Raw genomic sequence first — 27996 nt, forward strand, 5'->3', positions numbered from 1 at the left:
AATTTATTTCCTTTTAGGTTGGCCTAATCTTTTCGTAGACTAAGTTAGGTGATATTTTCCTTTTTGTTTGTTTTTATTTTTCCTTTCAGTATTGTTATCATTCTAAAGTTTATTAAATGTTTGAATATTTATAGATAAAGTTAAAAAAAAAAAAGGAATTCACCCTGTGCTATTTAATTGTGATGGCATATATATATAGAGAGTTGTTTTCATGTTGCTATACCACCAGCCGTGGTGGTCTTGTAGATATCAAGAATGTTTGTTTGTACTTACTTTTCCCTGTATTTTCTGAATTTCTACATGGCACAAAAGGTTAAAAAAAAGTGATAAGGCTCAATTCAGGGCCGGTCTTAACAGTTGTGGGGCCCCTTTACAGACCAGTTTGGTGGGGCCCCCTGCCCCACCTAGCTCCACCCCCACCTAGCCCTGCCCTTTGTCGATAAGATGTGTTTTAAAATTTTTTATTTCAAATAAAGACAAATCAAGCAAAACTTGTACAGAAAAGTAATTTTTTTTTTCTCCAAATATTTTATTAATTTCCAAGAATACAAATAACAGGAAAACAATGATGGAAAAACATAGGAAGCAAGAAACACAACAGGTGGGAAAGGAAAAAAAAAAAGAGAAAGGAAAGAAGAGAAAAAAGGAGGGGAAAGCATCCAGGTCCAGGTGTTTAACAAATAAGTCCTTTGTACTGGTTTAAGGTGTGGCCTGAATAGTTTGGAGGTAGTTGTCCAAAATAGACCAAATTTTTTTCTTAGATACTATCATCCGACTTTTCGCAGCCATGGCGAGCTCAAACTTCTGATGCTGCAGGACTGTATTCCACCAGAAATGAATATTCAGCAACTGTGCGTTTTTCCAGTTTTGCAAAATATGCCGTTGAGCAATAGTGAGGAGAATGTCCAATAGTTTTGATTGCGGGGAGGTCAAATCAAAAGTTGCTTGAACGGACTTAAAACTTACAATTGAATAAGTCAGGTCATCAGTTATGGGCAAAAGTTTTTGTATAATATTCCAAACAGCCTTCCAGAATTGAAAGATCGGAGGACACTCATATAGCATATGAGAGAAAGTACCCACTTGCAGCGAACAGTGCCAACATTTGTCTGATGAGCTCAGGCCAGCAGTAGCAAGTTTTCGAGGAGTCCAATTGGTTTTATGATATAAAAAAAACATAGACTGCAAAACCGCTGCAGAGGAAAGAGGTTTCATAACTTTAGACCAGAAACAGAACCACATATTTTCATCTACCACAGACTCTGTATCAAGCTGCCAATTATGTTGAAGGGCAGTATTGAAGTTGTGTGTTGCGTTAATAAAAGTAATTTAAATAAGCATAGTACTATCATAGGAAACCTTTGGGTTTAAAAAGCAAAACCATGTGCATGTAAGGACTAGATAAATGAATTAAAGCAAATGCCTTAATATGTAATACTTGGTAGCAGTAATGAAGCAGTGATTGAATATTCACATAGCAAGCAACCTGAGCCAACAGATTTATTTTCCACTGAACATAATTAACGTTGTAAGAACTTGGCAGCTAATAGTGTGCTGACCTGGACAATGTTGGCACATTTAGACTGACTCTGGACCGTTCTGCAGGAAGGAAACCCTTCCCTCATTATTCAATACCTTCTCTATGAATTAGAAGTAATAAAAAAAAAGGTGTCCATATTTATAATATATCATTGCTTTCCACAACGCAAAAGAGCAAGTTCCCACATGCCATCTTTTTCTTTTGATGTAGGCACAGGAAAAAAAAGATGTTAAATGCTCCCAGGTCTCAACCTAATTAATAATTTTTCTAAACTGTACTTATAAATAGTAAATCTGATTGTTAAGCACCTGATACTCATAATGTCTGCTTTGGTGGCCCTTTACTAGGTGAAAACATCTGAATAGGAAAGGGGGCGGACCAAGATGGCGGCGGTAACAACTGCTCGCATTCGTGACTATTCCAATGCTGCTTAAGGTCTTTCGATTCCTCTTAGTTTTTCCTAAAACTTACTTGGAAAAAATTTAATCCGTCGTTATGCCTCATACTAAGAGGAAGGGAACCGTTAGGACGGGAGCCCAGCCGTCACTGACATCAACGCCCGACCAGCAGACAATGGAACGGTTCCTAATGCGGCAATCCACTCTATTTACGTCTGGAGGTCCCGCTGACTTATCGGCGCAGAGAGACGCTGAGAACCAGGGAATAGACACTTCGCTGTCTCCTCCGACGCACTTCCCGCCTTTGCAGCCGGCAGTACTCGACTTCGAAGGTGAAGCTACGACCCCGGAAGTCGGAGAAGAAGCCTCACTGCTGGGCCAACAAGTCGGATTATCTGCCGGAATTCCCCTAACAACGGAATTGAAGGGCAATGTGACCCTGCAAGAGAGGCTAATAACAACAAGAGCCCCACCATCTGCGAAGGTAACGCTGGAGGCGATTTGGGAAGTCCTCCAGCGTTTGGACAATACTATGAAGACTTCAACAGGCAAGATTGACAAACTTTCTGAAAACTTTCAAAGTTTAAATGTTGCATTTGCAGATATGAAAAATGATTTGAATGAAAAGATAAACCTTTTGAATATGGATTCTATTAAAATGAAGGAAATTACCTCAAAATTGATACAGGACAACACACAGATACATCATAGACTTGAATACTTTGAAAATTACAATCGGAGATTAAATCTCCGATTGATAAATTTTCCTCGAACATCTGTGTATTCGCCTTTAGATATATTTAAAAGGTATCTGATTGAAAATTTAAAGTTTGCCTCTACTGATATACCACCTCTGAATAAAATTTATTATCTTCCAATAAAAAAAACAAATGGAGATTTACAGGAATCTTTGAATCCACAAGGAGACCTTAAAGTTTCAGAACTGTTGGAAACTTCATTGACTACTATAACTGATAGACAAACATTGCTGGTATCGTTTGTATTCCAACAAGATTTAGATCATGTGAGAAAAATGGCCTTAAGGAATTTGCAGACTCCTTTTTATGGAGGGAAGATCTGGGTTTTCCCAGACGTCACCAAATTGACACAGGCCAGAAGAAAAGAATTCCTAGCATTACGACCAGCTACTTTGGCATTGGGTGCTACCTTTAATTTGAATTATCCATGTAAATGCAACATAAAATATTTGGGTGTCAAATATATTTTCCTTAATCCTATTCATTTGAAACAATTTATAGATCAGAAAAAGTTGTCATGAAACAGATTGGAGACGCCTAGTATTGGTTCTAGGGCTAAGATGGATAATTATTTAGTGGATTAACCGTAAAGCCTTTCTTTAAGTTTTTTGTTTTCCTCATGATTTTTCTCTCTTGAGTATAATTAATCAACCCCCCTTAGATGGTGGTCTAAGACAAGACATATCATTTTTTCTTTTCCTTTTTATATATATAAGAATATATTCTTATGCAAATGTTTTCTTTCTGAATTACCTATTCAAGTGTTTGATGCTTGTAATGTGATTAAAAATCATAAATAAAGATTTAAAAAAAAAAAAAAAAAAAAAAAAGAAAACATCTGAATAGAGTGAGTCCCTATAAACCAGCCCCTCAAATTGACACAATGATTACAATTTAGAACTAATTAGATGAAACCAATACTTCCTCTGTATACATCCATACACTACACAAGCTGGTAAGTGAGGTCCAATAAAAAAAGCTACCAACAATAAAGAATGACAATGTGGATAGAGCAGCTCATAAATTTTATTACTTTGAGTAAGGGAATGAGGGGTGCGTGGAGAAGAGGGAAAGGGAGACCAACCTCATGGGCTTCAGCTGCCATCTCAATCTAACTGCCTTCAGCTCTCTCCTACCGGCTCATTTAGTTCTGGCTTGCACCACCGCTGCCTTCTTCAATTTTCCGGGCCACCAGTAGCATCAGTGAGGTAAGCATACTGCCTTCGGTGGCCCCCAGAAGCTCTCCCTCTGTTGCAGCATCCTGTCTATGCGGGGCAGGAAATTGCAGCAGAGAGAAAGCTTCTGGGCTGTTTACCTCACTGACGCTGTTGGCGACCTATATTGAAGAAGGCAGGGAGCCGAAAGGGAATAGGAGAGAGCTGACTAGATTGTGAGCTCTTTGAGCAGGGACTGTCTTTTAATGTATGGTGTACAGTGCTGCGTATGCCTTGTAGCGCTATAGAAGTGATAAGTAGTAGTAGTAAGGCAGTTAGATTGAGAAAAGGGGACGGCAATGTATCCATTTTAGCGAGCTGCTGCTTTGTAAAAGACCTCCATAGCAAGTAGTGCGTGTAAATTCGAATTATTGCCAATTAGTACTATTTGCTTGTTAGCAACCATTTATTTGCACTGATTGGCTCATTATCAAATTAAGTTACATGCGAAAACCAAAATACACCCAGATTTGTGCACGTAACTCAAGGCGTCATATATAGAATCTGAGGGTTTCACTGCTTATTGTTATAATGTTATAGTGTGTAATGTTTTTGTTATAATGTTTAATGTTATGATATAAGCTGCATTGAACCCGATAATGCAGGGTACAAAAAAACAAATAAATGAAATCTCCTATGCCATGCTTGTCCCTCCCCCCCCCCCCCATGTCTCTCTCGAGATACTTTCTGTCCTAATAAAATTATTTTCTGACATCAAAGATAAAGACCCTCAGCTTTATGAAGTTAAACTCTGCTATTGTTCCCACACTATACCAGAAAATCTGATGATCACAGAGGAACAAGTCTAATAGAGAAAAGTCTAATAGAGAAGGGTGACAAAAATGATAAACTGGATGAGACAACTTCCCTCTGAAGAAAGGCTAAAGTGGCTAGGGCTCTTCAGCCTGCAGAAGATGTAGCTGAGGGTAGACATGATAAAGGTCTATAAAATACTGAGTGGAGTGGAATGGGTGGATGTGAATTGGTCATTTACACTTTCCAAAAATACAAGGACTAGGGGGGAGCTATTAAGTAGTAAATTTAAAACAAACTGGAGAGAATATTTCTTCACGCAACATGTAGTTAACGCTGGAATTCATTATCAGAGAATGTGGTAAAAGCAGTTAGCTTAGCAGGGTTTAAAAAAGGTTTGGATAATGTCCTCAGGGCCAGTCTTAGGCAGGGGCAACAGGGGTGGTTGCACAGGGCCTTGCACTCCCGAGGGCCCAGCAGCAGCCTTAGAATCTCCCTTCTGCTTTCTGCTTCAACTGTCATTGCCGTCCCTTACCGCCACCTCAATGGGTAAGTGCTCCCCCTTGACATGGGTGTGCTTCAAGTGCTTCACTTGCTGCATGGCAATTTCTTAAAATAAAGAAAGACCTACCTTTTACGTGCTGCGGCACAAGGGGGCCATGGTGCGCATCAAAAACACACGCCATCCCAGCGCAGGCCCCCTTTTGCCACAGCTTTGTAAAAGTGTATTTTATAATGTAGTCTCTGTAAATTCTACTGCGTGGATCCCAAAAGGGGGTGTGGCTATGGGAGGAGCATAGGCGGGTCATGAGCATTCCTAAAATTTACATGCAGTGTTATAGAATAATCCACTCTGCACCTAAAGTTAGATGTGGGCATTTATACCAGCTTTTCATTGGTATAAATGGCTGCATCTCAATTCTAGTTGTGTGGACGGATTTACACATATTCTGTAATCTGTGCTTAACTTTAGGTGTGGTTTACAGAATGCATCTATGTGTGTTTTTCCTTCGGTGCGGATTTTTTTAGGCAATATATATAGAATTAGGTCCTAACTGGGTAAATGCTAGCCAGGGCTGACCCAAGACAAGATGCTACCTGAGGCGGACCTGACATGCCACCCCCACCCAGACGTTTTACCTCATCATGGTGATGTTCCAAACCTGGCAACAGCAGCGATCCCCATATGCTGCCCTGCCACCGCTGGCACCCGCCTCTTCTCTTTACTTTGGCTGCCTGAGCCTCTGATGAAACAGGAAGTTACCTCAGAGAGGCAGCTGCAGTAAAGGGAAGAGGTGGGGGCTGGCGGCGGCAGGGTAATGTATGGGAATCGCTGACAGGTTTGAAACGTCACCGTGACAAGGTAAAACGCAGCAAAGCGCCCCCCCCTCCCGAGATGCCACTCTAGAAGAGTGCCGCCTGAGGCCCCCACTTCAGGTAGCCTAATGGTTGGGCTGCCCCTGATGCTAGCTCTTCCCAGGCTCTGTCTCCAGACTGCCTCGGCACTGCCCATATAGTGCCAAGGTGGTCTGTCCAGATTATCTGTGGAATTATCGGGATAATGCTGTGGAAAAATCTAGGTATGGATCAGTAAGAGAGGCACTGGAGTACAACACACAGGCAGCAATGCAAAAGCTGACCAGCAGCAAAAAGAATCAACAGAGACTCTTTATTAACAACGCTTAAAAACAACACAATGGCCACCATGGCCACAGTGCACCCATTAATTTATTTATTAGGATTTATTTACTGCCTTTTTGCAGGAATTCACTGTGTACAGTAAGAATAAATCAAACATAAGCAATAGACAATTACAGCAGTAAAAATATTCAAATAACAATACAAAGTATGGCATAGTACACTACTTACAATGTCAATACAGTACACAATAGAACATTTTAATAGACAGCTTAGGGTATAAGCAAAGAAGGAGCACATAGGTAAGAGAATTAGAGGAGTTAGAAAATAAATAAGGTGACTTAAAGTTGCACATGAGGCCAGAGAGGTGATCTCAGCTAGGGTAGGTGCAGATAAACATGTTTTGCTACCCAGAGGCGTAGCCAGGTTTTGATGCCAGGGAGAGCAGACTTTTGTAAAGTAGACACCGGTTGGTGTTGGCTAGGTGGCAGTGCCAGTGATGTCGCTCAGGTGGGGTGGCTGTGACAGTGATTTAACACAGGCTACGTCTACTGTGTCCCACCTATGAGGAAAATAGGAAGTTACATCAGGAGGCGGGATACAGCAGAGATCCCAGGACCGGCCAGAGCAGGCAGCTGTCTTCTTAATGTAACCCTAAGGGTTATTATTTCTTTTTAAGGTAAATGAAAACGTACTTGGGCTCCAGATTTCCTTGTGGCCACTTCAGGTGGTCTTGGGTGGCAGGGGTGCTTCGGGGCTAGATTTAAAAAGAAAACTGTGGTTCTGTGGGCATTTTGATACATGATTGACTTAGCGATTTTGGCGCAGTTTAGTGTAAAAAAAATCACTTTAATATTTGGGAAAATGTTCTTTTTCATCATTTTCTATGGAGGAATTAAAGGCCAAAATGGATAATCAGTTGGGCTAGACAGGATTCTAAGCATCAGTTAAAAAAAAAAAAATGTGGGTTCAATAGCGCCATTACTATTGGTCAGGTGACATCAGGTGTGCCAGCTGAGGTTCCGTTGCTTAGGCAATGGCGGGCTGATCAGTTACTGAGAAAGGCAGAAGCAGCTGAGAAGAGAGGATGTGTTATAAGAGTGTCTGACACAGAAAGAAAGAGGAAGCAATTGGAAGGAAATTCCTGAGTTAAACAGGGAAGTAGTGAGTTACAGACAAGTGTTATTATTTACACTGAAGCCTAAAGGCAGTTTAAGGAACAGTTGGTGTGGTTTTAGATGAGGTGAATGGTCTGGTGGGTGAGGCTTATGCTAATGATAATTAAAGGAGGTTCTACAATTTAGGGAAGTGGGGTTTAGATTGCTGATGGAACCTATGGTGGAAATAGGAAAGATGTAAATTCTGGAGTATGAGTGTTGAAATATTAAAGGGTGTGTTGACAGAATCACAGAGTGACTGCTCAAGCCTTTCTTTTGCCAATTTAGTTTAGGGAAACAAAAATAAAGAGTAGGCCGGGAAGAAAGGGAATATTTGAATTACTTTTATTTCAATTAGTTTAATTGTCCACGCAGTTTTATTAACCATTTAAGATCACATATTTTAGTTCTGTGAACAGTGATAGGGAGGTAAGGTTTTCTTCACAAGTTTAATTTGGTTAAGAGAAGTTAAGGAAGAAGACTTGTAAAGTAAGGAAGAAGAAAACAGTGAATCTACCCCTGAAGAATACTACAGGCCCCCACACAAGAAAGAATACTGCATTTTGACTCTCCTCTAGGTAACATTTTTTTTCTGCTGCAGATAAGTAACTGTGATAAAATGAGAACGGTGAAAAAAACTTAGGGGGGCAACTGAGAGGGTAAAAACTGTACAACAGGCATGGACGCTGTTCAAAAATACCATCCTGGAGGCCCAGGCCAAACATATTCCGCAAATTAGAAAAGAAAGACGGAAGTCCAAAAGATAGCCGGCGTGGTTGAAAAGTGAGGTGAAGGAAGCTATTAGGGCTATAAGAAACGCCTTCAGAAAATGGAAGAAGAAACCGGCTGAAAATAACAAGAAGCAGCATAAGGAGTGTCAAAGCAAATGCAAGGCGCAGATAAAGAAGGCCAAGAGGGATTATGAAAAAAAAGATAGCATTAGAGGCAAAAAAACATAGTAAAAACTTTTTTCGGTATATTAAAAGCAGGAAGCTGGCAAAAGAATCGGTTGGGCCGCTGGATGACCGAGGGGTAAAAGGGGCGATCAAGGAAGACAATGACGTAGAGGAGAGATTGAATGAATTCTTTGCTTCGGTCTTCACTGAGGAAGATTTGGGTGGGATACCGATGTCGGAAATGGTATTTCAAGCAGACGAGTCGGAGAAACTTACTGACTTCACGGTAAAACTGGAGGACGTAATGGGGCAGTTCAGCAAACTGAAGAGTAGCAAATATCCTGGACCGGATGGTATTCATCCTAGAGTACTGAATGAACTGAAAAATGAGCTTGCGGAGCTACTGCTAGTGATATGCAATTTATCCTTAAAATCGAGCGTGGTACCGGAAGATTGGAGGGTGGCCAATGTAACGCCGATTTTTAAAAAAGGTTCCAGGGGAGATCCAGGAAATTATAGACCGGTGAGTCTGACGTCGGTGCTGAGGAAAATGGTAGAGGCTATTATTAAAGAGAAAATTACAGAGCACATCCAAAGACATGGATTACTGAGACCAAGTCAGCACGGCTTTTGTGTGGGGAAATCTTGCCTGACCAATTTACTTCAATTCTTTGAAGGAGTAAACAGACATGTGGACCAAGGGGAGCCGGTTGATATTGTGTATCTGGATTTTCAAAAGGCGTTTGACAAGGTACGTCATGAAAGGCTACAGAGGAAATTGGAGGGTCATGGGATAGGAGGAAATGTCCTATTGTGGATTAAAAACTGGTTGAAGGATAGGAAACAAAGAGTGGGGTTCAATGGTCAGTATTCACAATGGAGAAGGGTAGTTAGTGGGGTTCCTCAGGGATCTGTGCTAGGACCGCTGCTTTTTAATATATTTATAAATGATTTAGAGATGGGAGTAATAAGCGAGGTAATTAAATTTGCTGATGACACAAAGTTATTCAAAGTCGTTAACTCGCGACAGGATTGTGAAAAATTACAGAAGGACCTTACGAGACTGGGAGACTGGGCGGCTAAATGGCAGATGACATTTAATGTGAGCAAGTGCAAGGTGATGCATGTGGGAAAAAAGAACCCGAATTATAGCTACGTCATGCAAGGCTCCACGTTAGGAGTTACGGACCAAGAAAGGGATCTGGGTGTCGTCGTCAGTAATGCACTGAAACCTTCTGCTCAGTGTGCTACTGCAGCTAGGAAAGCGAATAGAATGTTGGGTATTATTAGGAAAGGTATGGAAAACAGGTATGAGGATGTCATAATGCCGTTATATCGCTCCATGGTGCGACTGCAACTTGAGTATTGTGTGCAATTCTGGTCGCCGCATCTCAAGAAAGATATAGCAGAATTGGAAAAGGTGCAGCGAAGGGCGACTAAAATGATAGCGGGAATGGGACGACTTCCCTATGAAGAAAGACTAAGGAGGCTAGGTTTTTTTTAGCTTGGAGAAGAGACGGCTGAGGGGCGACATGATAGAGGCATATAAAATAATGAGTGGAGTGGAACAGGTGGATGTGAAGCGTCTGTTCACACTTTCCAAAAATACTAGGACTAGGGGGCATGCGATGAAACTACAGTGTAGTAAATTTAAAACAAATCGGAGAAACGTTTTCTTCACCCAACGCGTAATTAAACTCTGGAATTCATTGCCGGAGAATGTGGTGAAGGCGGTTAGCTTAGCAGAGTTTAAAAAGGGGTTAGACGATTTCCTAAAGGACAAGTCCATAAACCGCTACTAAATGGACTTGGGAAAAATCCACAATTCCAGGAATAACATGTATAGAATGTTTGTACGTTTGGGAAGCTTGCCAGGTGCCCTTGGCCTGGATTGGCCGCTGTCGTGGACAGGATACTGGGCTCGATGGACCCTTGGTCTTTTCCCAGTGTGGCATTACTTATGTACTGGGAAACTGGAACAAGCTGGACTGTTACAGATTCTTGCACAGACATAACATGCGAGCACAGGGGTGGGCAACCCAGTCAAGTTGTCAGGATTTCCCCAATGAATATGTATACACCTTCTTTATATAATGAGTACAATCTTTTCAATCTAGTTACTAATATCAATAACGCCCCACAAAAGTGACTACACACTTTCTTATCTACCCAGCTTTATTATCTTTTCAAACAATTTTTATCAAATCCTTTATATACTAAGTACAGTTTCCCCTTGCCAATCATACCTCAATCATACATACACATTCTCTGTTAAATACATCCTTTCCTCTAATTAAAATATGATCTCACTCTTTCCCTTGAAGTGATGAAATCAATACAAATACCTATTACATTCACTGAATTACAGAATTCTTCTTCATCGTTTGCCATAATCTTCAATACTCTTACATGTCATTTACTATTACTTTTCACTAGTGGCTAGAGCATGTCTTTCTGACAATACCCCCAAGTCCAATAAACTCCCAATACTTGTCTCTAGTAAACAGAAGTGCCTGTTAGATACTGGATTTTAAAAACTATTTTACTTTGTGTGCTCATTAGATGTTTCATTAGTATTATGCCGACATTGTGTTATATCTCTGTTGTTTTAATTTCAGTGATCCTGTTTCATGGTAATCCTATTAGGTTTCAATTTGCTGTTTTCAAGTTTACCTCATTCGTTTTATTTATGTTTATACTTGGTCATTTTCCAATTGTTATGCTGTTAACAAAATTGTACGTTTTATGTCAACCTGTACCTGCTGTACACCGCCTTGGGTCAATCTCTTCATAAAGGCGGTTAATAAATCCCAAATAAAGAAATAAATATAAATTATTATTTACTAATTTATTTCTTATGTTTGCTTTTGCGTTTGTTTAGTAAGACCCCTGATATAGCCCTTTTATTGGCGAAACATGGCCACATCAGGCATTGTGGTGGGTTTAAGTATTGTGGTTAATAGACTCTGTCAAATCTCTTTGTTGCTGGTCAAATCCCACCTGGTGAGCAGAACTTACCCAGATCAGGGTCATTACTATGTGGATAAGTCCTACTGTATATTGAGCCCATATTTTTTTAAAGACCAAAAGACATTTTGCCATAATTGGCTGACATTGAGTAGAGAAAAAGTGTAAACCTTATTTGTAATTTATTTTGTTAGCAAGACTGTTCAAAGATAAGAGTATTAAATCTCCTTAACACCTACTTTGCCATTATGCACAAATTCTCAGTTCCCTAGAGTAACTTGGTAATAAGAGATTGCAGATATATTTCAGAGCAAGGTGCACTTTCCTTTATTTATGAAGATAGACATGCTGGTCTAGGGCTTAATCACAGCCCATAAATCATTTCAAGAAAGGCTATTAGAACCATATGCTCGTTCACTGCCATAATACAGCATGTCTGTTTCTGGTTGACCAAGACTCTTTTTTTTTTTCTGTGTGCTGGATTATTTATCTGTTTAAGTGGTATCACTTGTGTAGAGACATTTATCTTTTAAAAGGCATCATTAATAAAATGAGGTAAAAACACTGTGTTAAAAATAAAATAGAATTAGCTACTTTCAGCTCTGAGTGCTCTTTCAGAGAGGAGGGGAAGGGAATGTTGGCCAAAGTCGAGAGTGAAATGCTGGGAATAGAAAATTTAGCATGCACATACGAGCATCAAACAGCATAAGGTGGTCATATGGCCGCAGGTGGCTGCAATAGCGTACTGACAAGATTGTTGGAAGGTATTGCAGCCTTGTGCACTAACATTTTGATTACCTTGGCATGCCGGGAGAGAAGTCCATCACAGGGATGGGTTGCAGGGCACCTTAATAAAAGCTATTTTTGTGCAGTTACTGGGTGCCAAGCTCTGTTTATCACTAATTGGAGCTTTTTTTATTCACACATCTTTTCCATTATTTGCTGATTATGCCCCTGCACTTTTTATTGTCTTGCCAAAATCTGAGCACTAATGATTTACCCTTTATTTATAGCCCTGTCTGCTGCTTTGAATGGGTGCATTTTAATGGATTTTAAAACACATTTTAGCATCAGCTCTTAAGTTCCCCTGGATTTTTTAAAAATGCCTTTTAAGTGCAGGGGAGTGCAAAATGTGGCCTACTTCAGATCTTGAGCAATTAAAAAAAAAATACATCTAATTACTACACATGAATTTGAAGCACTGCAGAGCTATTTGGTCAATATGAAAAGGAAAGGGAAATGGAACTTGATATACAGCCTTTCTGAGGTTTTTGCAACTACATTTAAAGTGGTTTACGTATATTCAGGTACTTATTTTGTACCTGAGGCAATGGAGGTTAATTGACTAGCCCAGAGTCACAAGGAGCTGCAGTGGGAATTGAACTCAGTTCCCCAGGATCAAAGTCCACTTCACTAACCGCTAGGCTACTCCTCCACTCACAAGGGTCACATATTTTGTTGAGCATAAATCATATAGCTCAGACTTGTTCATCAGCTGTGATTTCTTGAGGGCTGAGCATTTTATTTCATTTTAATTACATTTGTACCCTGCGCTTTCCCACTCATGGCAGGCTCAATGCAGCTTACATATACAGGTACTTATTTGTATCTGGGGCAATGGAGGGTTAAGTGACTTGCCCAGAGTCACAAGGAGCTGCCTGTGCCTGAAGTGGGAATCAAACTCAGTGCCCCAGTTCCCCAGGACCAGAGTCCACCACCCTAACCACTAGGCCACTCCTCCACTCTGTTATTCAAAGTCTCAATTTAACTACTGTAATACTCTTTACTTAAGTTTACTTCTGTACTCTCTTAGGGTTCTGCAAATTGCACACAACGCTGCTGGTTGCCTTTTGTTTGGGCCTTCTCGTTATTAACATATTTTGTTGGTACTGTTTAATTTACACTGGCTCCTGATATACTGGTGCATACCATTCAAATCTTAACCCTAGTACGTAGGGCTTTAAATGATGATTAGCAAGTTGATCATAAATGCTTTCTTCCATGAATGGAGTGGCATCTGTGCCTTCCCCATAAATAACATTGTCAAACCTATGCGGACTTTTGCCTGGTATTTCTTTTCTGAATAGCAAACACAAGTAATTGTTGAGTAGTTTCACTTTTCTCTCGTTTCTGTCTACACACTGACCATCAGTAACTTTGAGTCTCATAATTTCCACTCCAGTCTTCCTTTCACTAATATACTTGAAAAAAGTCTTACCACCTCGCATGTGGAAAAAGTGCAGAGTGATGTATTTGGTAATTTAGAATCCAAAGGAGCTGTATGAATTAGAAAGTGAGTGACTGATATGCATGGACCAGGAGAGAGACCTTGGGGTCATAGTGTCTGAGGATATCAAGGAAACAATGTGATGATGCTACGGGCCAAAGCTAGGAGGATGCTAGACTCCATAGGCATTACCAGCAGAAGAAAGGAGGTGTTAACACCCCTGTACAAGTCATTGGAGAGACCCCACTTGGAGTATTGTGTGCAGTTTTGGAAGCCATGTCTCGCTAAGGACATAAGGACTTGAAGCAATACAAAGGAAGACGAAAAAATGGTATGGGGTTTGCACAACAACAACAACAAAAAAACATATGGCAAGAGACATGAAGGCCCAAGTATGTATACCCTAGAGGAAAGGAGCAACGAGATATGATAGACCTTTAAATACTTGAAAGGTGTTAATATGCAAACACATCTTTTCCAGAGATAGGGCAGTGGTAGAGCTACAAGACATGAATTGAGGTTGCAGGGTGGTAGACTTAAGAGTCAGGAAATACTTTTTTTCACAGAGAGAGAGGTGGTGGATGCAGTGCCGTAGCGAGGGCGGCTGACACCCGGGGCGGTTCGCTTCTGCGCACCCCCCCTCGGAGCGCATTCTTACCAAAGAGGGCGTTCAGGAGGACCGCTCCGCCCCGAGTGCACGTCGCTGGGAGCTGCGTCTGCTCCGCTGCTTCCCTGCTCTCTCTGCCCCGGAACAGGAAGTAACCTGTTCTGGGGCAGAGAAAGTAGTGAACCAGCGAAGTCGACACCCCACCAGCAGCGTGCACCCAAGGCGGACCGCCCCACTGCTCCCCCCTTCCTAAGCCACTGGGTGGATGCCTGGAATGCCCTTCTGGGGAAGGTAGTGGAGACAAGAACAGTGACAGAATTCAAAAATTGATGAGATAAACACAGAGGATTCCTTTAAAGAAAGAGATTTGATTCAAAGCAAAACTTAAAATGACCTCATGGCACTTGATGTATTAGGATGATCAGGAATGGAGCTTAGAGGCAATTCCAGTAGTTTGGGAATAAGGTCAGTGCTAAGCAGACTTCTTTCTGTGTCCCGAAAATGGCAGACAGGTTAGGATCAAGTATGTGTATAGTATTCCACTTTGTTGAACAGACTGGATGGATTGTGCCGGTCTTTATCTGCCATCATTTACTACATTACTGTGATGATGCTCCTACTCTTGTTGCATCATGGTGGGACCTTATTGTCCTTCTAGATTTTTGTGCCTCACGTTTGGATTTTTATCCATGCCACCTTGTTGACAGTTCAGACAATACACTGAAATCCTCTACCCAGTGTGTGGCAGTGGCTAAAAAAGCAAACAGGATGCTAGGAATTATTAGGAAAAGGATAGAATAAAGAATATAGTAATACCACTGTATCACTCCATGGTGCTCCCACACCTAGAGTACTGTGCGTAATTCTGGTTACCAAATTTTAAAAAAGATATAGCAGAATTAGAAAAGGCTCAAAGAAGGTTGACCAAGATGATTATGGGGGATGGAACTCCACACATATGAGGAAAGGCTTAAGAAGTTAGGACTCTTTAGCTTGGAAAAGAGACAGCTGAGGGAGGATATGATAGAGGTCTACAAAATACTTAGTAGTATAGAATGGGTAAGAAAAATTTATTGGACATTAATGAACTCTTTTACTTCAACCCAACTTGATTGAATCTTATCTTCACTATCCCAATGCAACATTTTGTACCTATCCCGTACCGGATTTGGTGAATGCCTTCACGGTATTATGTAAGCCACAGTGAGCCTTCGAATATGTGGGAAAATGTGGGATAAAAATGTAACAAATAATAATAATAATATTTACTCTTTCAAAAAGTACAAAGACTAGGGGACATTCAAGAAAGTTACATGGTACTACTTTTAAAATGAACAGGAGGAAATATTTTTTCACTCAACGAATAGCTAAGATCTGGAACTTGTTGCCAGAGAATGTGGTAACAGTGGTTAGTGTATCTGGGTTTAAAAAAGGTTTAGACAATTTCTATTGAGATCAGTGGTGTAGCTACAGGTGGGCCTGGGTGGGCTGTGGCCCACCCAATTTGTACTCTGGCCCACCCAAAATTGTGGCTCTCTTGCTGTGGTTGGTGGGAATCCCCAATCCCCACCAGCTATCCTCCTCAGGCAGCCAATGCCTGAGTAGTTAGTAGTTAGTGGGGTCCCGCAGGGGTCTGTGCTGGGTCCGTTGCTTTTTAATGTATTTATAAATGACCTAGAGATGGGAATAACTAGTGAGGTAATTAAATTCGCCGATGACACAAAATTATTCAGGGTCGTCAAGTCGCAGGAGGAATGTGAACGATTACAGGAGGACCTTGCGAGACTGGGAGATTGGGCGTGCAAGTGGCAGATGAAGTTCAATGTTGACAAGTGCAAAGTGATGCATGTGGGTAAGAGGAACCCAAATTATAGCTACGTCTTGCAAGGTTCCGCGTTAGGAGTTACGGATCAAGAAAGGGATCTGGGTGTCGTCGTCGATGATACGCTGAAACCTTCTGCTCAGTGTGCTGCTGCGGCTAGGAAAGCGAATAGAATGTTGGGTGTTATTAGGAAGGGTATGGAGTCCAGGTGTGCGGATGTTATAATGCCGTTGTATCGCTCCATGGTGCGACCGCACCTGGAGTATTGTGTTCAGTACTGGTCTCCGTATCTCAAAAAAGATATAGTAGAATTGGAAAAGGTACAGCGAAGGGCGACGAAAATGATAGTGGGGATGGGACGACTTTCCTATGAAGAGAGGCTGAGAAGGCTAGGGCTTTTTAGCTTGGAGAAGAGAAGGCTGAGGGGAGATATGATAGAAGTGTATAAAATAATGAGTGGAATGGATCGGGTGGATGTGAAGCGACTGTTCACGCTATCCAAAAATACTAGGACTAGAGGGCATGAGTTGAAGCTACAGTGTGGTAAATTTAAAACGAATCGGAGAAAATTTTTCTTCACCCAACGTGTAATTAGACTCTGGAATTCGTTGCCGGAGAACGTGGTACGGGCGGTTAGCTTGACGGAGTTTAAAAAGGGGTTAGATAGATTCCTAAAGGACAAGTCCATAGACCGCTATTAAATGGACTTGGAAAAATTCCGCATTTTTAGGTATAACTTGTCTGGAATGTTTTTACGTTTGGGGAGCGTGCCAGGTGCCCTTGACCTGGATTGGCCACTGTCGGTGACAGGATGCTGGGCTAGATGGACCTTTGGTCTTTCCCAGTATGGCACTACTTATGTACTTATGTACTTAATGCCTTTCCAAACAGGAGCTGGCACCACACACCGGCCCCTCTGCACATGCTCAGTTTTCACCAGGCGGAAGCACTGAGCATGTACGGACTACTGTCAGTGGTGTCAGCTCAAATCAAGTGCTGCCAGCTGCTGTTTGGAAGAGCACTGGCTACCCAAGGAGGAGGAAATGATCAGCTGGTGCAGTTTATGGATCCCCACCAGCTCAGGTATTTAATATTTTGTGTTTGAGGGTAGGGAGAGGTAGAATGTGGCGAGCACGGTGGGGGGGGGGGGGGCAGATGGGCTGAATTCTGTGCCCATCCATTTTGGGCTCAGGCCCACCCAAAATTGGCTATCTGGCTACGCCCCTGATTGAGATAGACATGGGGAAAGCCACTGCTTGTCCCTGGGATCGTAGTATGAATCTTGTTACTATTTAGGATCTTCTCAGGTGCTTGTAGCCTGAATTGGCCACTGCTGGAAGCAGGATACTGGTCTAGGTGGACAATTGTTCTGACCTAGTACGGCTATTTTTACGTTTAGAGCAGTACCGGTCTTCAGTTTTTCACATTGCTGGTCCAGTTTTATGCAATTTGATACCGCATAAATTAGAACTCAACTTTGATCCAGCCTTCTCTCGTAAACAGCTGAAAGACCTCTTGTTTAGTTGAACATTTTAGTTGAAATTACAGCTTCTCACTGCCTTCAATATCTGAACAGTTTATGAATTCTCCACTAACGTGTCTTTTTTGTGTTATGATGTATATGTAGTTTGTCAGTGATGCTTATCCAGATTGTTCTTCTGTTGCATAGCTCCCCCATATTTACCTCTGTTTTCAATTTGGTATTATGGGTTTTTTTTGTAACTACTGAGAATTGTAGATAAGTGGTCTATAAATTGTTTTAAATAACAGGGTACAATATTCCTTTATATTTCCGATCATGTGGCCCACAGTTGAAAAAGGTTAGGCACCCCTTCTATAATGGAAATCTATTATGGACTTCCTCTAGAGTCTCTTGAAGATTTCTAGGTGGCCCCCCATTCCTAAGGGGGACGACAACCGTTTGTTCAATATTTGTCATCATGTACAGAAACTGCAGAATACTAGGTACTGTGTTAGTCTAAGGACCTGTCTTTGCTCCTGAAAATTGAAAATGTCGATAAATTTTAAAAGAATGGAAAACTGACGACATATATATATATTGGGATAAAAATGACCCAGGGAGGCAAAGAAACAAGGGCCAACATATGAGAATGGATAGAAGGTCAGAATGTGGAATTAAGGGATTGCAGCTTAGCATTTAGGACAGTACTATACATGTTTATAAAATAATGAGTAGAGTTGAATGGGTAGATGTGAATCACTTGTTTACTCGTTCCAAAAATACTAGGACTAGGGGGCACGCAATGAAGCTAAAAATAGTAAATTTAAAACAAATCGGAGAAAATATTTCTTCACTCAACATGTAATTAAACTCTGGAATTTATTCCCAGAGAATGTGGTAGCTTAGCAAGGTTTAAAAAAGGTTTGGATGGCTTCCTAAAAGAAAAGTCCATAAGCCATTATCAAGATTGACTTGGGGAAAATCCACTTCTTATTTCTAGGATAAGCAACATAAAATATATTGTTTTGGGATCTTGCCAGGTACTTGTAACCTGGATTGGGCACTGTTGGAAACAGAATGCTGGGCTTTATGGGCCTTCAGTCTGTCCCAGTATGGCAACGCTTATGTACTTATGTACAAAGCAGTAGGGACAGGCATGAACTTGTATTTCTAATGTTTAACATGATGGATTAAGCAGATTCAGGTTTCCATATTTCTGTTGTAAGGTGCTTCAGACAGGGAGTGATAGTCTTGCCCATCCATTTACAAAACAAGCTACATAGGTTCTGCCAGAAAAGGATGTGCAAACAGCTTATGCTTTCTTGAATTCAGATGCCATCCTTGTCTTTTTTTACTTGTTCACTCTTTCTCTCACAATATTGCACGAATCAGCATCCCATCTCTGAACCACCTTCATAAGTACATAAGTACATAAGTACATCAGTAGTGCCATACTGGGAAAGACCAAAGGTCCATCTAGCCCAGCATCCTGTCACCGACAGTGGCCAATCCAGGTCAAGGGCACCTGGCACGCTCCCCAAACGTAAAAACATTCCAGACAAGTTATACCTAAAAATGCGGAATTTTTCCAAGTCCATTTAATAGCGGTCTATGGACTTGTCCTTTAGGAATCTATCTAACCCCTTTTTAAACTCCGTCAAGCTAACCGCCCGTACCACGTTCTCCGGCAACGAATTCCAGAGTCTAATTACACGTTGGGTGAAGAAAAATTTTCTCCGATTCGTTTTAAATTTACCACACTGTAGCTTCAACTCATGCCCTCTAGTCCTAGTATTTTTGGATAGCGTGAACAGTCGCTTCACATCCACCCGATCCATTCCACTCATTATTTTATACACTTCTATCATATCTCCCCTCAGCCGTCTCTTCTCCAAGCTGAAAAGCCCTAGCCTTCTCAGCCTCTCTTCATAGGAAAGTCGTCCCATCCCCACTATCATTTTCGTCGCCCTTCGCTGTACCTTTTCCAATTCTACTATATCTTTTTTGAGATACGGAGACCAGTACTGAACACAATACTCCAGGTGCGGTCGCACCATGGAGCGATACAACGGCATTATAACATCCGCACACCTGGACTCCATACCCTTCCTAATAACACCCAACATTCTATTCGCTTTCCTAGCCGCAGCAGCACACTGAGCAGAAGGTTTCAGCGTATCATCGACGACGACACCCAGATCCCTTTCTTGATCCGTAACTCCTAACGCGGAACCTTGCAAGACGTAGCTATAATTCGGGTTCCTCTTACCCACATGCATCACTTTGCACTTGTCAACATTGAACTTCATCTGCCACTTGCATGCCCATTCTCCCAGTCTCGCAAGGTCCTCCTGTAATCGTTCACATTCCTCCTGCGACTTGACGACCCTGAATAATTTTGTGTCATCGGCGAATTTAATTACCTCACTAGTTATTCCCATCTCTAGGTCATTTATAAATACATTAAAAAGCAACGGACCCAGCACAGACCCCTGCGGGACCCCACTAACTACCCTCCTCCACTGAGAATACTGGCCACGCAATCCTACTCTCTGCTTCCTATCTTTCAACCAGTTCTTAATCCATAATAATACCCTACCTCCGATTCCATGACTCTGCAATTTCTTCAGGAGTCTTTCGTGCGGCACTTTGTCAAACGCCTTCTGAAAATCCAGATATACAATATCAACCGGCTCCCCATTGTCCACATGTTTGCTTACCCCCTCAAAAAAATGCATTAGATTGGTGAGGCAAGACTTCCCTTCACTAAATCCGTGCTGACTTTGTCTCATCAGTCCATGTTTTTGTATATGCTCTGCAATTTTATTCTTAATAATAGCCTCCACCATCTTGCCCGGCACCGACGTCAGACTCACCGGTCTATAATTTCCCGGATCTCCTCTGGAACCCTTCTTAAAAATCGGAGTAACATTGGCTACCCTCCAGTCTTCCGGTACTACACTCGATTTTAGGGACAGATTGCATATTTCTAACAGTAGCTCCGCAAGTTCATTTTTAGTTCTATTAATACTCTGGGATGAATACCATCAGGTCCCGGTGATTTACTACTCTTCAGCTTGCTGAACTGACCCATTACATCCTCCAAGGTTACAGAGAATTTGTTTAGTTTCTCCGACTCCCCCGCTTCAAATATTCTTTCCGGCACCGGTGTCCCCCCCAAATCCTCCTCGGTGAAGACCGAAGCAAAGAATTCATTTAATTTCTCCGCTACGGCTTTGTCCTCCTTGATCGCCCCTTTAACACCATTTTCGTCCAGCGGCCCAACCGACTCTTTGGCCGGTTTCCTGCTTTTAATGTATCTAAAAAAATTTTTACTATGTATTTTTGCTTCCAACGCTAATTTCTTCTCAAAGTCCTTTTTTGCCCTCCTTATCTCCGCTTTGCATTTGGCTTGGCATTCCTTATGATCTATCCTGTTACTTTCAGTTGGTTCTCTTCTCCACTTTCTGAAGGATTGTTTTTTGGCTCTAATGATTTCCTTTATCTTACTGTTTAGCCACGCCGGCTGACGTTTAGTCTTTTTTCCCTTTTTTCTAATACGTGGAATATATTTGTCCTGAACCTCCAGGATGGTGTTTTTAAACAGCATCCACGCCTGATGCAAGTTTTTTACTCTGCGAGCTGCTCCTTTCAGTCTTTTTTTCACCATTTTTCTCATTTTGTCGTAATCACCTTTTCTATAGTTAAACGCTAGCGTACTTGATTTCCTAGTTTCACTTCCTTCAATGCCAATATCAAAACCGATCATATTATGATCACTGTTATCAAGCGGCCCTCGTATCGTTACCCCCTGCACTAGATCATGAGCACCACTAAGGACTAAGTCTAGTATTTTTCCTTCTCTTGTCGGCTCCTGAACTAGCTGTTCCATGAAGCTGTCCTTGATTTCATCAAGAAATCTTATGTCCCTTGCGTGTACAGATGTTACATTAACCCAGTCTATATGCGGGTAATTGAAATCCCCCATTATTATTGTGTTGCCCAGTTTGTTTGCGTCCCTGATTTCCTTTAACATTTCCGCATCCGTCTGTTCGTCCTGGCCAGGCGGACGGTAGTACACTCCTATCACTATCCTTTTCCCCTTTGCACATGGAATTTCAATCCACAGTGATTCCAAGGAGTGTTTTGTTTCCTGCAGAATTTTCAATCTATTTGATTCAAGGCTCTCGTTAATATACAATGCTACCCCTCCACCAATCCGATTCACCCTATCACTACGATATAATTTGTACCCCGGTATGACAGTGTCCCACTGGTTATCCTCCTTCCACCAGGTCTCAGAGATGCCTATTATATCTAATTTTTCATTTAGTGCAATATATTCCAACTCCCCCATCTTATTTCTTAGGCTCCTGGCATTCACATATAGACATTTCAAACTATGTTTGTTGTTCCTAAGTACATCATGCTTAGTACTTGACAGTATTAATTGGCAATCTTTTGTCTGATTTTTATTGTTATTTAAAGATACCCGATCTACTACAATCTCTTTTGCAACCTCACTATCAGGATACTCTATCTTCCCTGTTATGGTGATATCTTTGAAAGATACCTTATCCCGAACCATGCTCTTTTGAGCGACTGTCGGCCTTCCCCCCATTTTTAGTTTAAAAGCTGCTCTATCTCCTTCTTAAACGCCGATGCCAGCAGCCTGGTCCCACTCTGGTTAAGATGGAGCCCATCCTTTCGGAATAGGCTCCCCCTTCCCCAGAATGTTGCCCAGTTCCTAACAAATCTAAAGCCCTCCTCCCTGCACCATCGTCTCATCCACGCATTGAGACTCTGGAGCTCTGCCTGTCTCTTGGGCCCTGCGCGTGGCACAGGTAGCATTTCAGAAAATGCTACCCTGGAGGATCTGGATTTCAGCTTTCTACCTAAGAGCCTAAATTTTGCTTCCAGAACCTCTCTCCCACATTTTCCTATGTCATTAGTACCCACATGTACCAAGACAGCCGTCTCCTCCCCAGCACTATATAAAATCCTATCTAGGTGACGCGTGAGGTCCGCCACCTTCGCACCAGGCAGGCAAGTCACCAGGCGATCCTCACGTCCACCAGCCACCCAGCTATCTATATGCCTAATGATCGAATCACCAAGTACAACAGCTGTCCTAACCTTTCCCTCCCGGGCAACATTTGGAGATATATCCTCGGTGCGAAAGGATAATACATCCCCTGGTGGGCAGGTCCTGGCTACAGGAGTACTTCCTACTTCACCAGGGTGATGCTCTCCTTCTAGGAGACCTCCCTCCTCCAAGGTAGCACAGGGGCTACCTGACTGGAGGTGGGACTTCTCTACAACATCCCTGTAGGTCTCCTCTATGTACCTCTCTGTCTCCCTCAGCTCCATCAAGTCTGCTACTCTAGCCTCAAGAGAACGGACACGTTCTCTGAGAGCTAGGAGCTCTTTGCATCGGGCACACACATATGACACCTCACCAATTGGGAGATAATCATACATGTGACACTCAATGCAAAAGACTGGATAGCACCCCTCTCGCTGCTGGACTGCTGACTCCATCTTAGTGTTTTTTGAGTTTTTCCGTAATTTAAAACTTGCTAAAGTATTAAGGATATCAGCCTATCACTAACTTACAGTTCCTCCTTTAAACCCCAATCTTCAAGTTCCGAAAGCACAAGCAAAATTTGTTCACTTACCAGAGAAATATCCTCTTCTCCCAGAACTTATTAGAAGGAACAGACCTGGGAGTCACTCCAGCGAAGGCTCCGAGGATATGCAGATGAGCTGCAAGTCCTCCACGGCACCTGAGAAGGCAACCGGTGGGAGAGCTGGGCACCTCTCAACCAAGAAAAGGCTTACCAGGGGTTAGGCCGAAGCCAGCATTCCTCCCCCTGAGGGTCACCTGATCCTGGCTAAGAAGTACCTGACAACTCTCTCACTGGTACCATAAATCTTCCTTTTCTACAGATTTCTACCTCCACCCACCAATACAGCTGTCAGAACTACAAAGTCTCTTGCCTTAGGGCAGTAACTTCTGAAAATCTACGAACTGTGAATAAATTAGCTATTTATTCAATAAAAGTAAATTTCAGAAAAATATAGGACTTCTAGTTTTCACTGATGTGCTGAGGTTATACTCTCCGGTTATTTTAGCACATTTGCTTTAAGAAGATACTATGCTTTAAGAGACCAGAACATCTACATGAGGAGTTTTCCAAAGATTAGGAGCTTGATTGTTTGTGCCAATTGAGTATGTGCCAATTGTATTTGATAAGGTGATAGAACAACAAGATGGTGCTGGTCCTATGATCTTAATGTTCAAGTTGAGAGGTAAAGGATCAGTTGCTCAGCCAGATAAAGAGGTCTGCCTGTCATCAAAACCTTAAACACCAATGTTAAAATCTTGAAGTGAATCCCCTTCTCCAACGATGTATTGGAAGGAAAGGAGCAACATACTCAAACCTGTGGATATAACAAAACGATCTGATAGTAGTATTTTAATTGTAACTGTTTAAGTCAGGGGTCTCCAAACTAAGGCCCCTGGGCTGGATGTGGCACTGGAGCAAGATTTTTCTGGCCTTTTCATGCTTTTTCTCTTTCCATATCAGATCTGGCCCCCAGAATGTGGTTTCCCTTTCTTTTGGCCATATTTTCAGTTCTGTTTTTCTTTCACTCCCTCCCTTCTGTAACTCACTGTGAGAAACCCAGTTTTAGAGTGTGGCCCTTTCCTCTCTGTTCTTCCTCGCTAAGTTTCTCGCTGGTCAGATCCTTCCGAAAAATGGCAACAGTGCCGTGAATAAGGTGAGAGCTTGAGAGCTATGAATAGCTAGTGCCACGGAGCCTAGGACTGCTAAATCTGCCAAAAGTGAATCCACTCAATGTTGTTTGATCCCTGTGATCACAGCTCGGCCTTGGCTTGCATAGTCTACTGTAATAGTGACAGTGCCCAGCTCATGACAGGTACTTCTTGCTCTAGGTTATGAAACGTTTCCAGGTTTTTTAGATATTTGATATACTGCTCTTAAGTCGAGCCATCAGGGCAGTATAAAATATATTACTCCAAAATAGGTGTAAAGAGGGTCAATAGATATAGTAGGAAGAACAATATTTTAAGCAAAGGAGAGAAGTATACTGTTACCATGTCCACGATTCTGGCATTCTCGGCAATGCATCACCACCACTATTATCCACCAACAGCAACATAAAGCATAAATCTCCCCAAATAAATGTGTCAGCAGCAGATTTAAATTATTGATGTGTAGATCGCATTTGCACCCAATAAAGGAGAGTATTCCATAAGGTGGGACCTATGACACAGCTTTGGGGATGCGTTTTTCTCTCTCTGTGAGTATGCATGGCTGCTTTTGTTTTCCCAATCTTCAGGACTCAGCTGTTAGTGTGCCCAGTGTTCAGAACTTGGGGTGGGAAGGTTAGTGCTCCATGCTGTCAGTCTGATAAGGAAACAGGAATGTGTGTGCAGATGTGGGGGGGGGGGGGGGGGAAGTAAGAGTAAGAAGAGACTGAAGGGAAGGAGATTTAGTTTAATGCTCACTAGATTTGAAGTATTTCAGAATGGGAGTTTTTGTGATATGTTCTGTCACCAACAGGCTTATTTTCGAAAGTAATCGCAGGCCATTTCCTGACATAAATTGGGAGATGGCCGGCGATCTCTCAAAAGCGGCGAAATCAGTATAATCCAAAGTGGAGTTTTTGACAGCATCACCGCTGTCCCGTTGCCTCGCCGGTGAAAGTTCAAGGGGACGTGTCAGCGGCTTAGCAAAGGCGGGACATGGGCGGGTATGGGCTTGGCTACCAGATGGCCGGCTTTCGTGGATAATGGGGAAAAAAAAAGCGGCATTAATCAGTATTTCGCCGGGTTTACTTGGTCCTTTTATTTTCACGACCAAGCCTCAAAAAGGTGCCCCAACTGACCAGATGACCACTGGAGGGAATGGGGAATGAGCTCCCCGTAGTCCCCCAGTGGTCACCAACCCCCTCCCACGCTAAAAAAATAAAAATAAAAACCTTTTTTTACCAGCCTGTATGCCAGCCTCAAATGTCATACCCAGCTCCCTGACAGCAGTATGCAAGTCCCTGGAGCAGTTTTTAATGGGTGCAGTGCACTTCAGGCAAGCAGACCCAGGCCCACCCCTCCCCACCTGTTACACTTGTGGTGCTAAGTGTTGAGCCCTCCAAACCCCTCCAGAACCCACTCTACTCACATGTAGGTGCCCCCCTTCACCCATAAGGGCTATGGTAATGGTGTAGAGTTATGGGGAGTGGGTTTGGGGGGATTTGGGAGGCTCAGAACCCAAGGGAAGGGAGCTATGCACCTGGGAGGTTTTTTTGTATTTTTTTAAATTTTTAGGAGTGCCCCCTAGGGTGCTCGGTTGGTGTCCTGGCATGTCAGGGGGACCAGTGCACTACAAATGCTGGCTCCTCCCACGACCAAATGCCTTGGATTTCGCCGGGTTTGAGATGGCCAGCATTTTTTTCTATTATCGCTAAAAAACCAAAACCGGCGATCTCAAACCCGGCGAACTCTGGCATTTGGCCGGGCTAAACCATATTATCGAAAGAAAAGATGGCCGGCCATCTTTTTTGATAATACGGTTCCGGCCAGCTGTAGCGCCACCGCCAAAATAGATCGCCGGCGAACTATTTCGCTGGCGACATTCGATTATGCCCCTCCAAGTCATCTTGATGCTGCTTTTAAACTGGAGACAAAGCATTTATTTAAGAAAGTGACCCACTAGCAAAAAAAAAAAAAGTTCCATGTTTATTTTGAAACATGGGGTTGGATCATCTCTGAGTGGGGTTAAATCAGTTCTGAAACTGTTCGCATAGTGTGAACTCACAAGAAAACTAAAGGCGCCTAGCAGCTGAGAGGAGGTGCTTGCCAACATCTTGTGTTCTCTATCTGTTCAAAGAGTTATAACTATTATCATGTCACCACTAAAATGCACTGTGACATTGTATATAGCTTCCTGCTGCCATCTACCATTTATCATGGGTTTGAGGTGACAGAAAATGTTGTATATTAGAGAAACAAGCAAGCTTTTTTTTTCATATGTATGATAAACAGAAGTATTTTCAGCTCAAATGCTTCCTGAGCTATCTGGCCAGGATTGTGATGAGGACCCCAGAAGCATTATTGGATCCATACATAATCCTGCTTAATGACTCTCATTCTGAACTAAAGCATAGCTCTCGCTTTTGAATACATTTCTTGGGCAATTTTGAGTAGCCCTTGGGAGTGCCTCATATTATGAGAGCGAAAGGAATGTGCAGTATGAAAATCTACATGCACTTTTAGCCAGACAGAAGAGGGCAGCTTTCAGCCAGGCTAGTATACCTGGGCAAATACCTAAAAATGTTTTTTTCCTGTGGTCATGTGTTAATTACCGAAGTGCATTGGCGCACACAGAGTTCTAAATTTACACTCCAGCTGCTGCTCTTGTCTCATTGCAGTGTACGAATGTGTGAATAATTCAAAGTGGAACTGGAACCAGGAAGATTTCAACCTGGTTAAATTCAACACGAATTGCTGCTTTTTGCCCATATTCACCAGGGAAGAGGGAGAGAGAACTCTGAGTCTGTTGGATCTGTCCCAGGGAATCTGGGCAACATCTGAAGTGAATCTACTATTCTGAGGAAACCTGATACAAATAACTTTAAATCCATTTTAGATTCCTCAAAGATCTCGAGTGGATTTTTTCACAAATGTTGATTTTTGTAAAACAGAAGTTTGTTGAATCACTGAATAAATCTGCAGAATTGTATGCAGATTGATGACTTCCATTCTTAATAAAAATTCTCATGGCACCATTGTCATACACAGTGCAGATGAGAGGGAAAATGTGGTGTTGGGAGAAGCTAAAGGACCCCAGTTGAGGTTTAGAATTTAGGGTTCAGCACAAACCCTAGTTAAAAGCAGTCAGCTTACCCCTCCCCCCCAATATATTATAACAGCATATCTGAACTATGGTGACACAGATTGAAATTTCTTTATACGGACCAGTAAAGCAACATTGTGTCTTCTCTGAAGCTACAATGGTGAAGTTTTGTGAAAAAGATCAGTTTTCTTCAGTTTTTGATATGTGTTCAGGGCTTATCTGCCTAAAAGTGCTGCATCTGTGCCCATGAAGGATAATTGAAATATCCCCACCAGACACATCACAGCTGTACTGCCCCTGGGTGAACATGAGTTCAAAGTAGGCCCATGGCTATGCCACTGACTGTATGGTTGATCTCCTTCCCCCACACCCCCAGAAAAATTTTGTTGGTTTGGAACAAATACCTGGTATGTGGACTCTTGAAACCTCTCTGGGTTGGCCTTCTAGCTGTTGGTCATCCCATTCCAAGAAGCTGGCTGTAGACACTGCAGTCAGTAGATTTATATTTGCTGCATCCTCTGTAGGTGAACCCCTTAACCTCTATAGGGATTAATCACTCTAAAAATAGGGGTTACTTTTTATACACAGTGATTGGGTAAAAGGAAACCCTTAGATCAGTGGTCCCCATACCTGTCCTAGAGACTCCCCAGCCAGTCAGGTTTTCAGGATTTCCACAATG

The 27996-nt window shown here is 42.2% G+C and overlaps 1 protein-coding gene across 1 annotated transcript in view; it reads left to right on the forward strand.

Annotated features, from left to right (window-relative positions):
* The window catches only part of LOC115471638 (cyclic AMP-responsive element-binding protein 5-like), a 218906-nt gene extending 191836 nt beyond the window's left edge, over positions 1 to 27070 (forward strand). Inside the window, exon 5 of the mRNA XM_030205415.1 lies at positions 26893 to 27070. Within this exon, the coding sequence (XP_030061275.1) occupies positions 26893 to 26907 (15 nt within the window). The 3' untranslated portion in view covers positions 26908 to 27070. The remainder of the gene's footprint in view (positions 1 to 26892) is intronic.
* Positions 27071 to 27996: the final 926 nt, after the last annotated feature.

This window comes from Microcaecilia unicolor, chromosome 1, assembly GCF_901765095.1.
Source record: "Microcaecilia unicolor chromosome 1, aMicUni1.1, whole genome shotgun sequence".
Classification (NCBI taxonomy): Eukaryota; Metazoa; Chordata; class Amphibia; order Gymnophiona; family Siphonopidae; genus Microcaecilia; species Microcaecilia unicolor.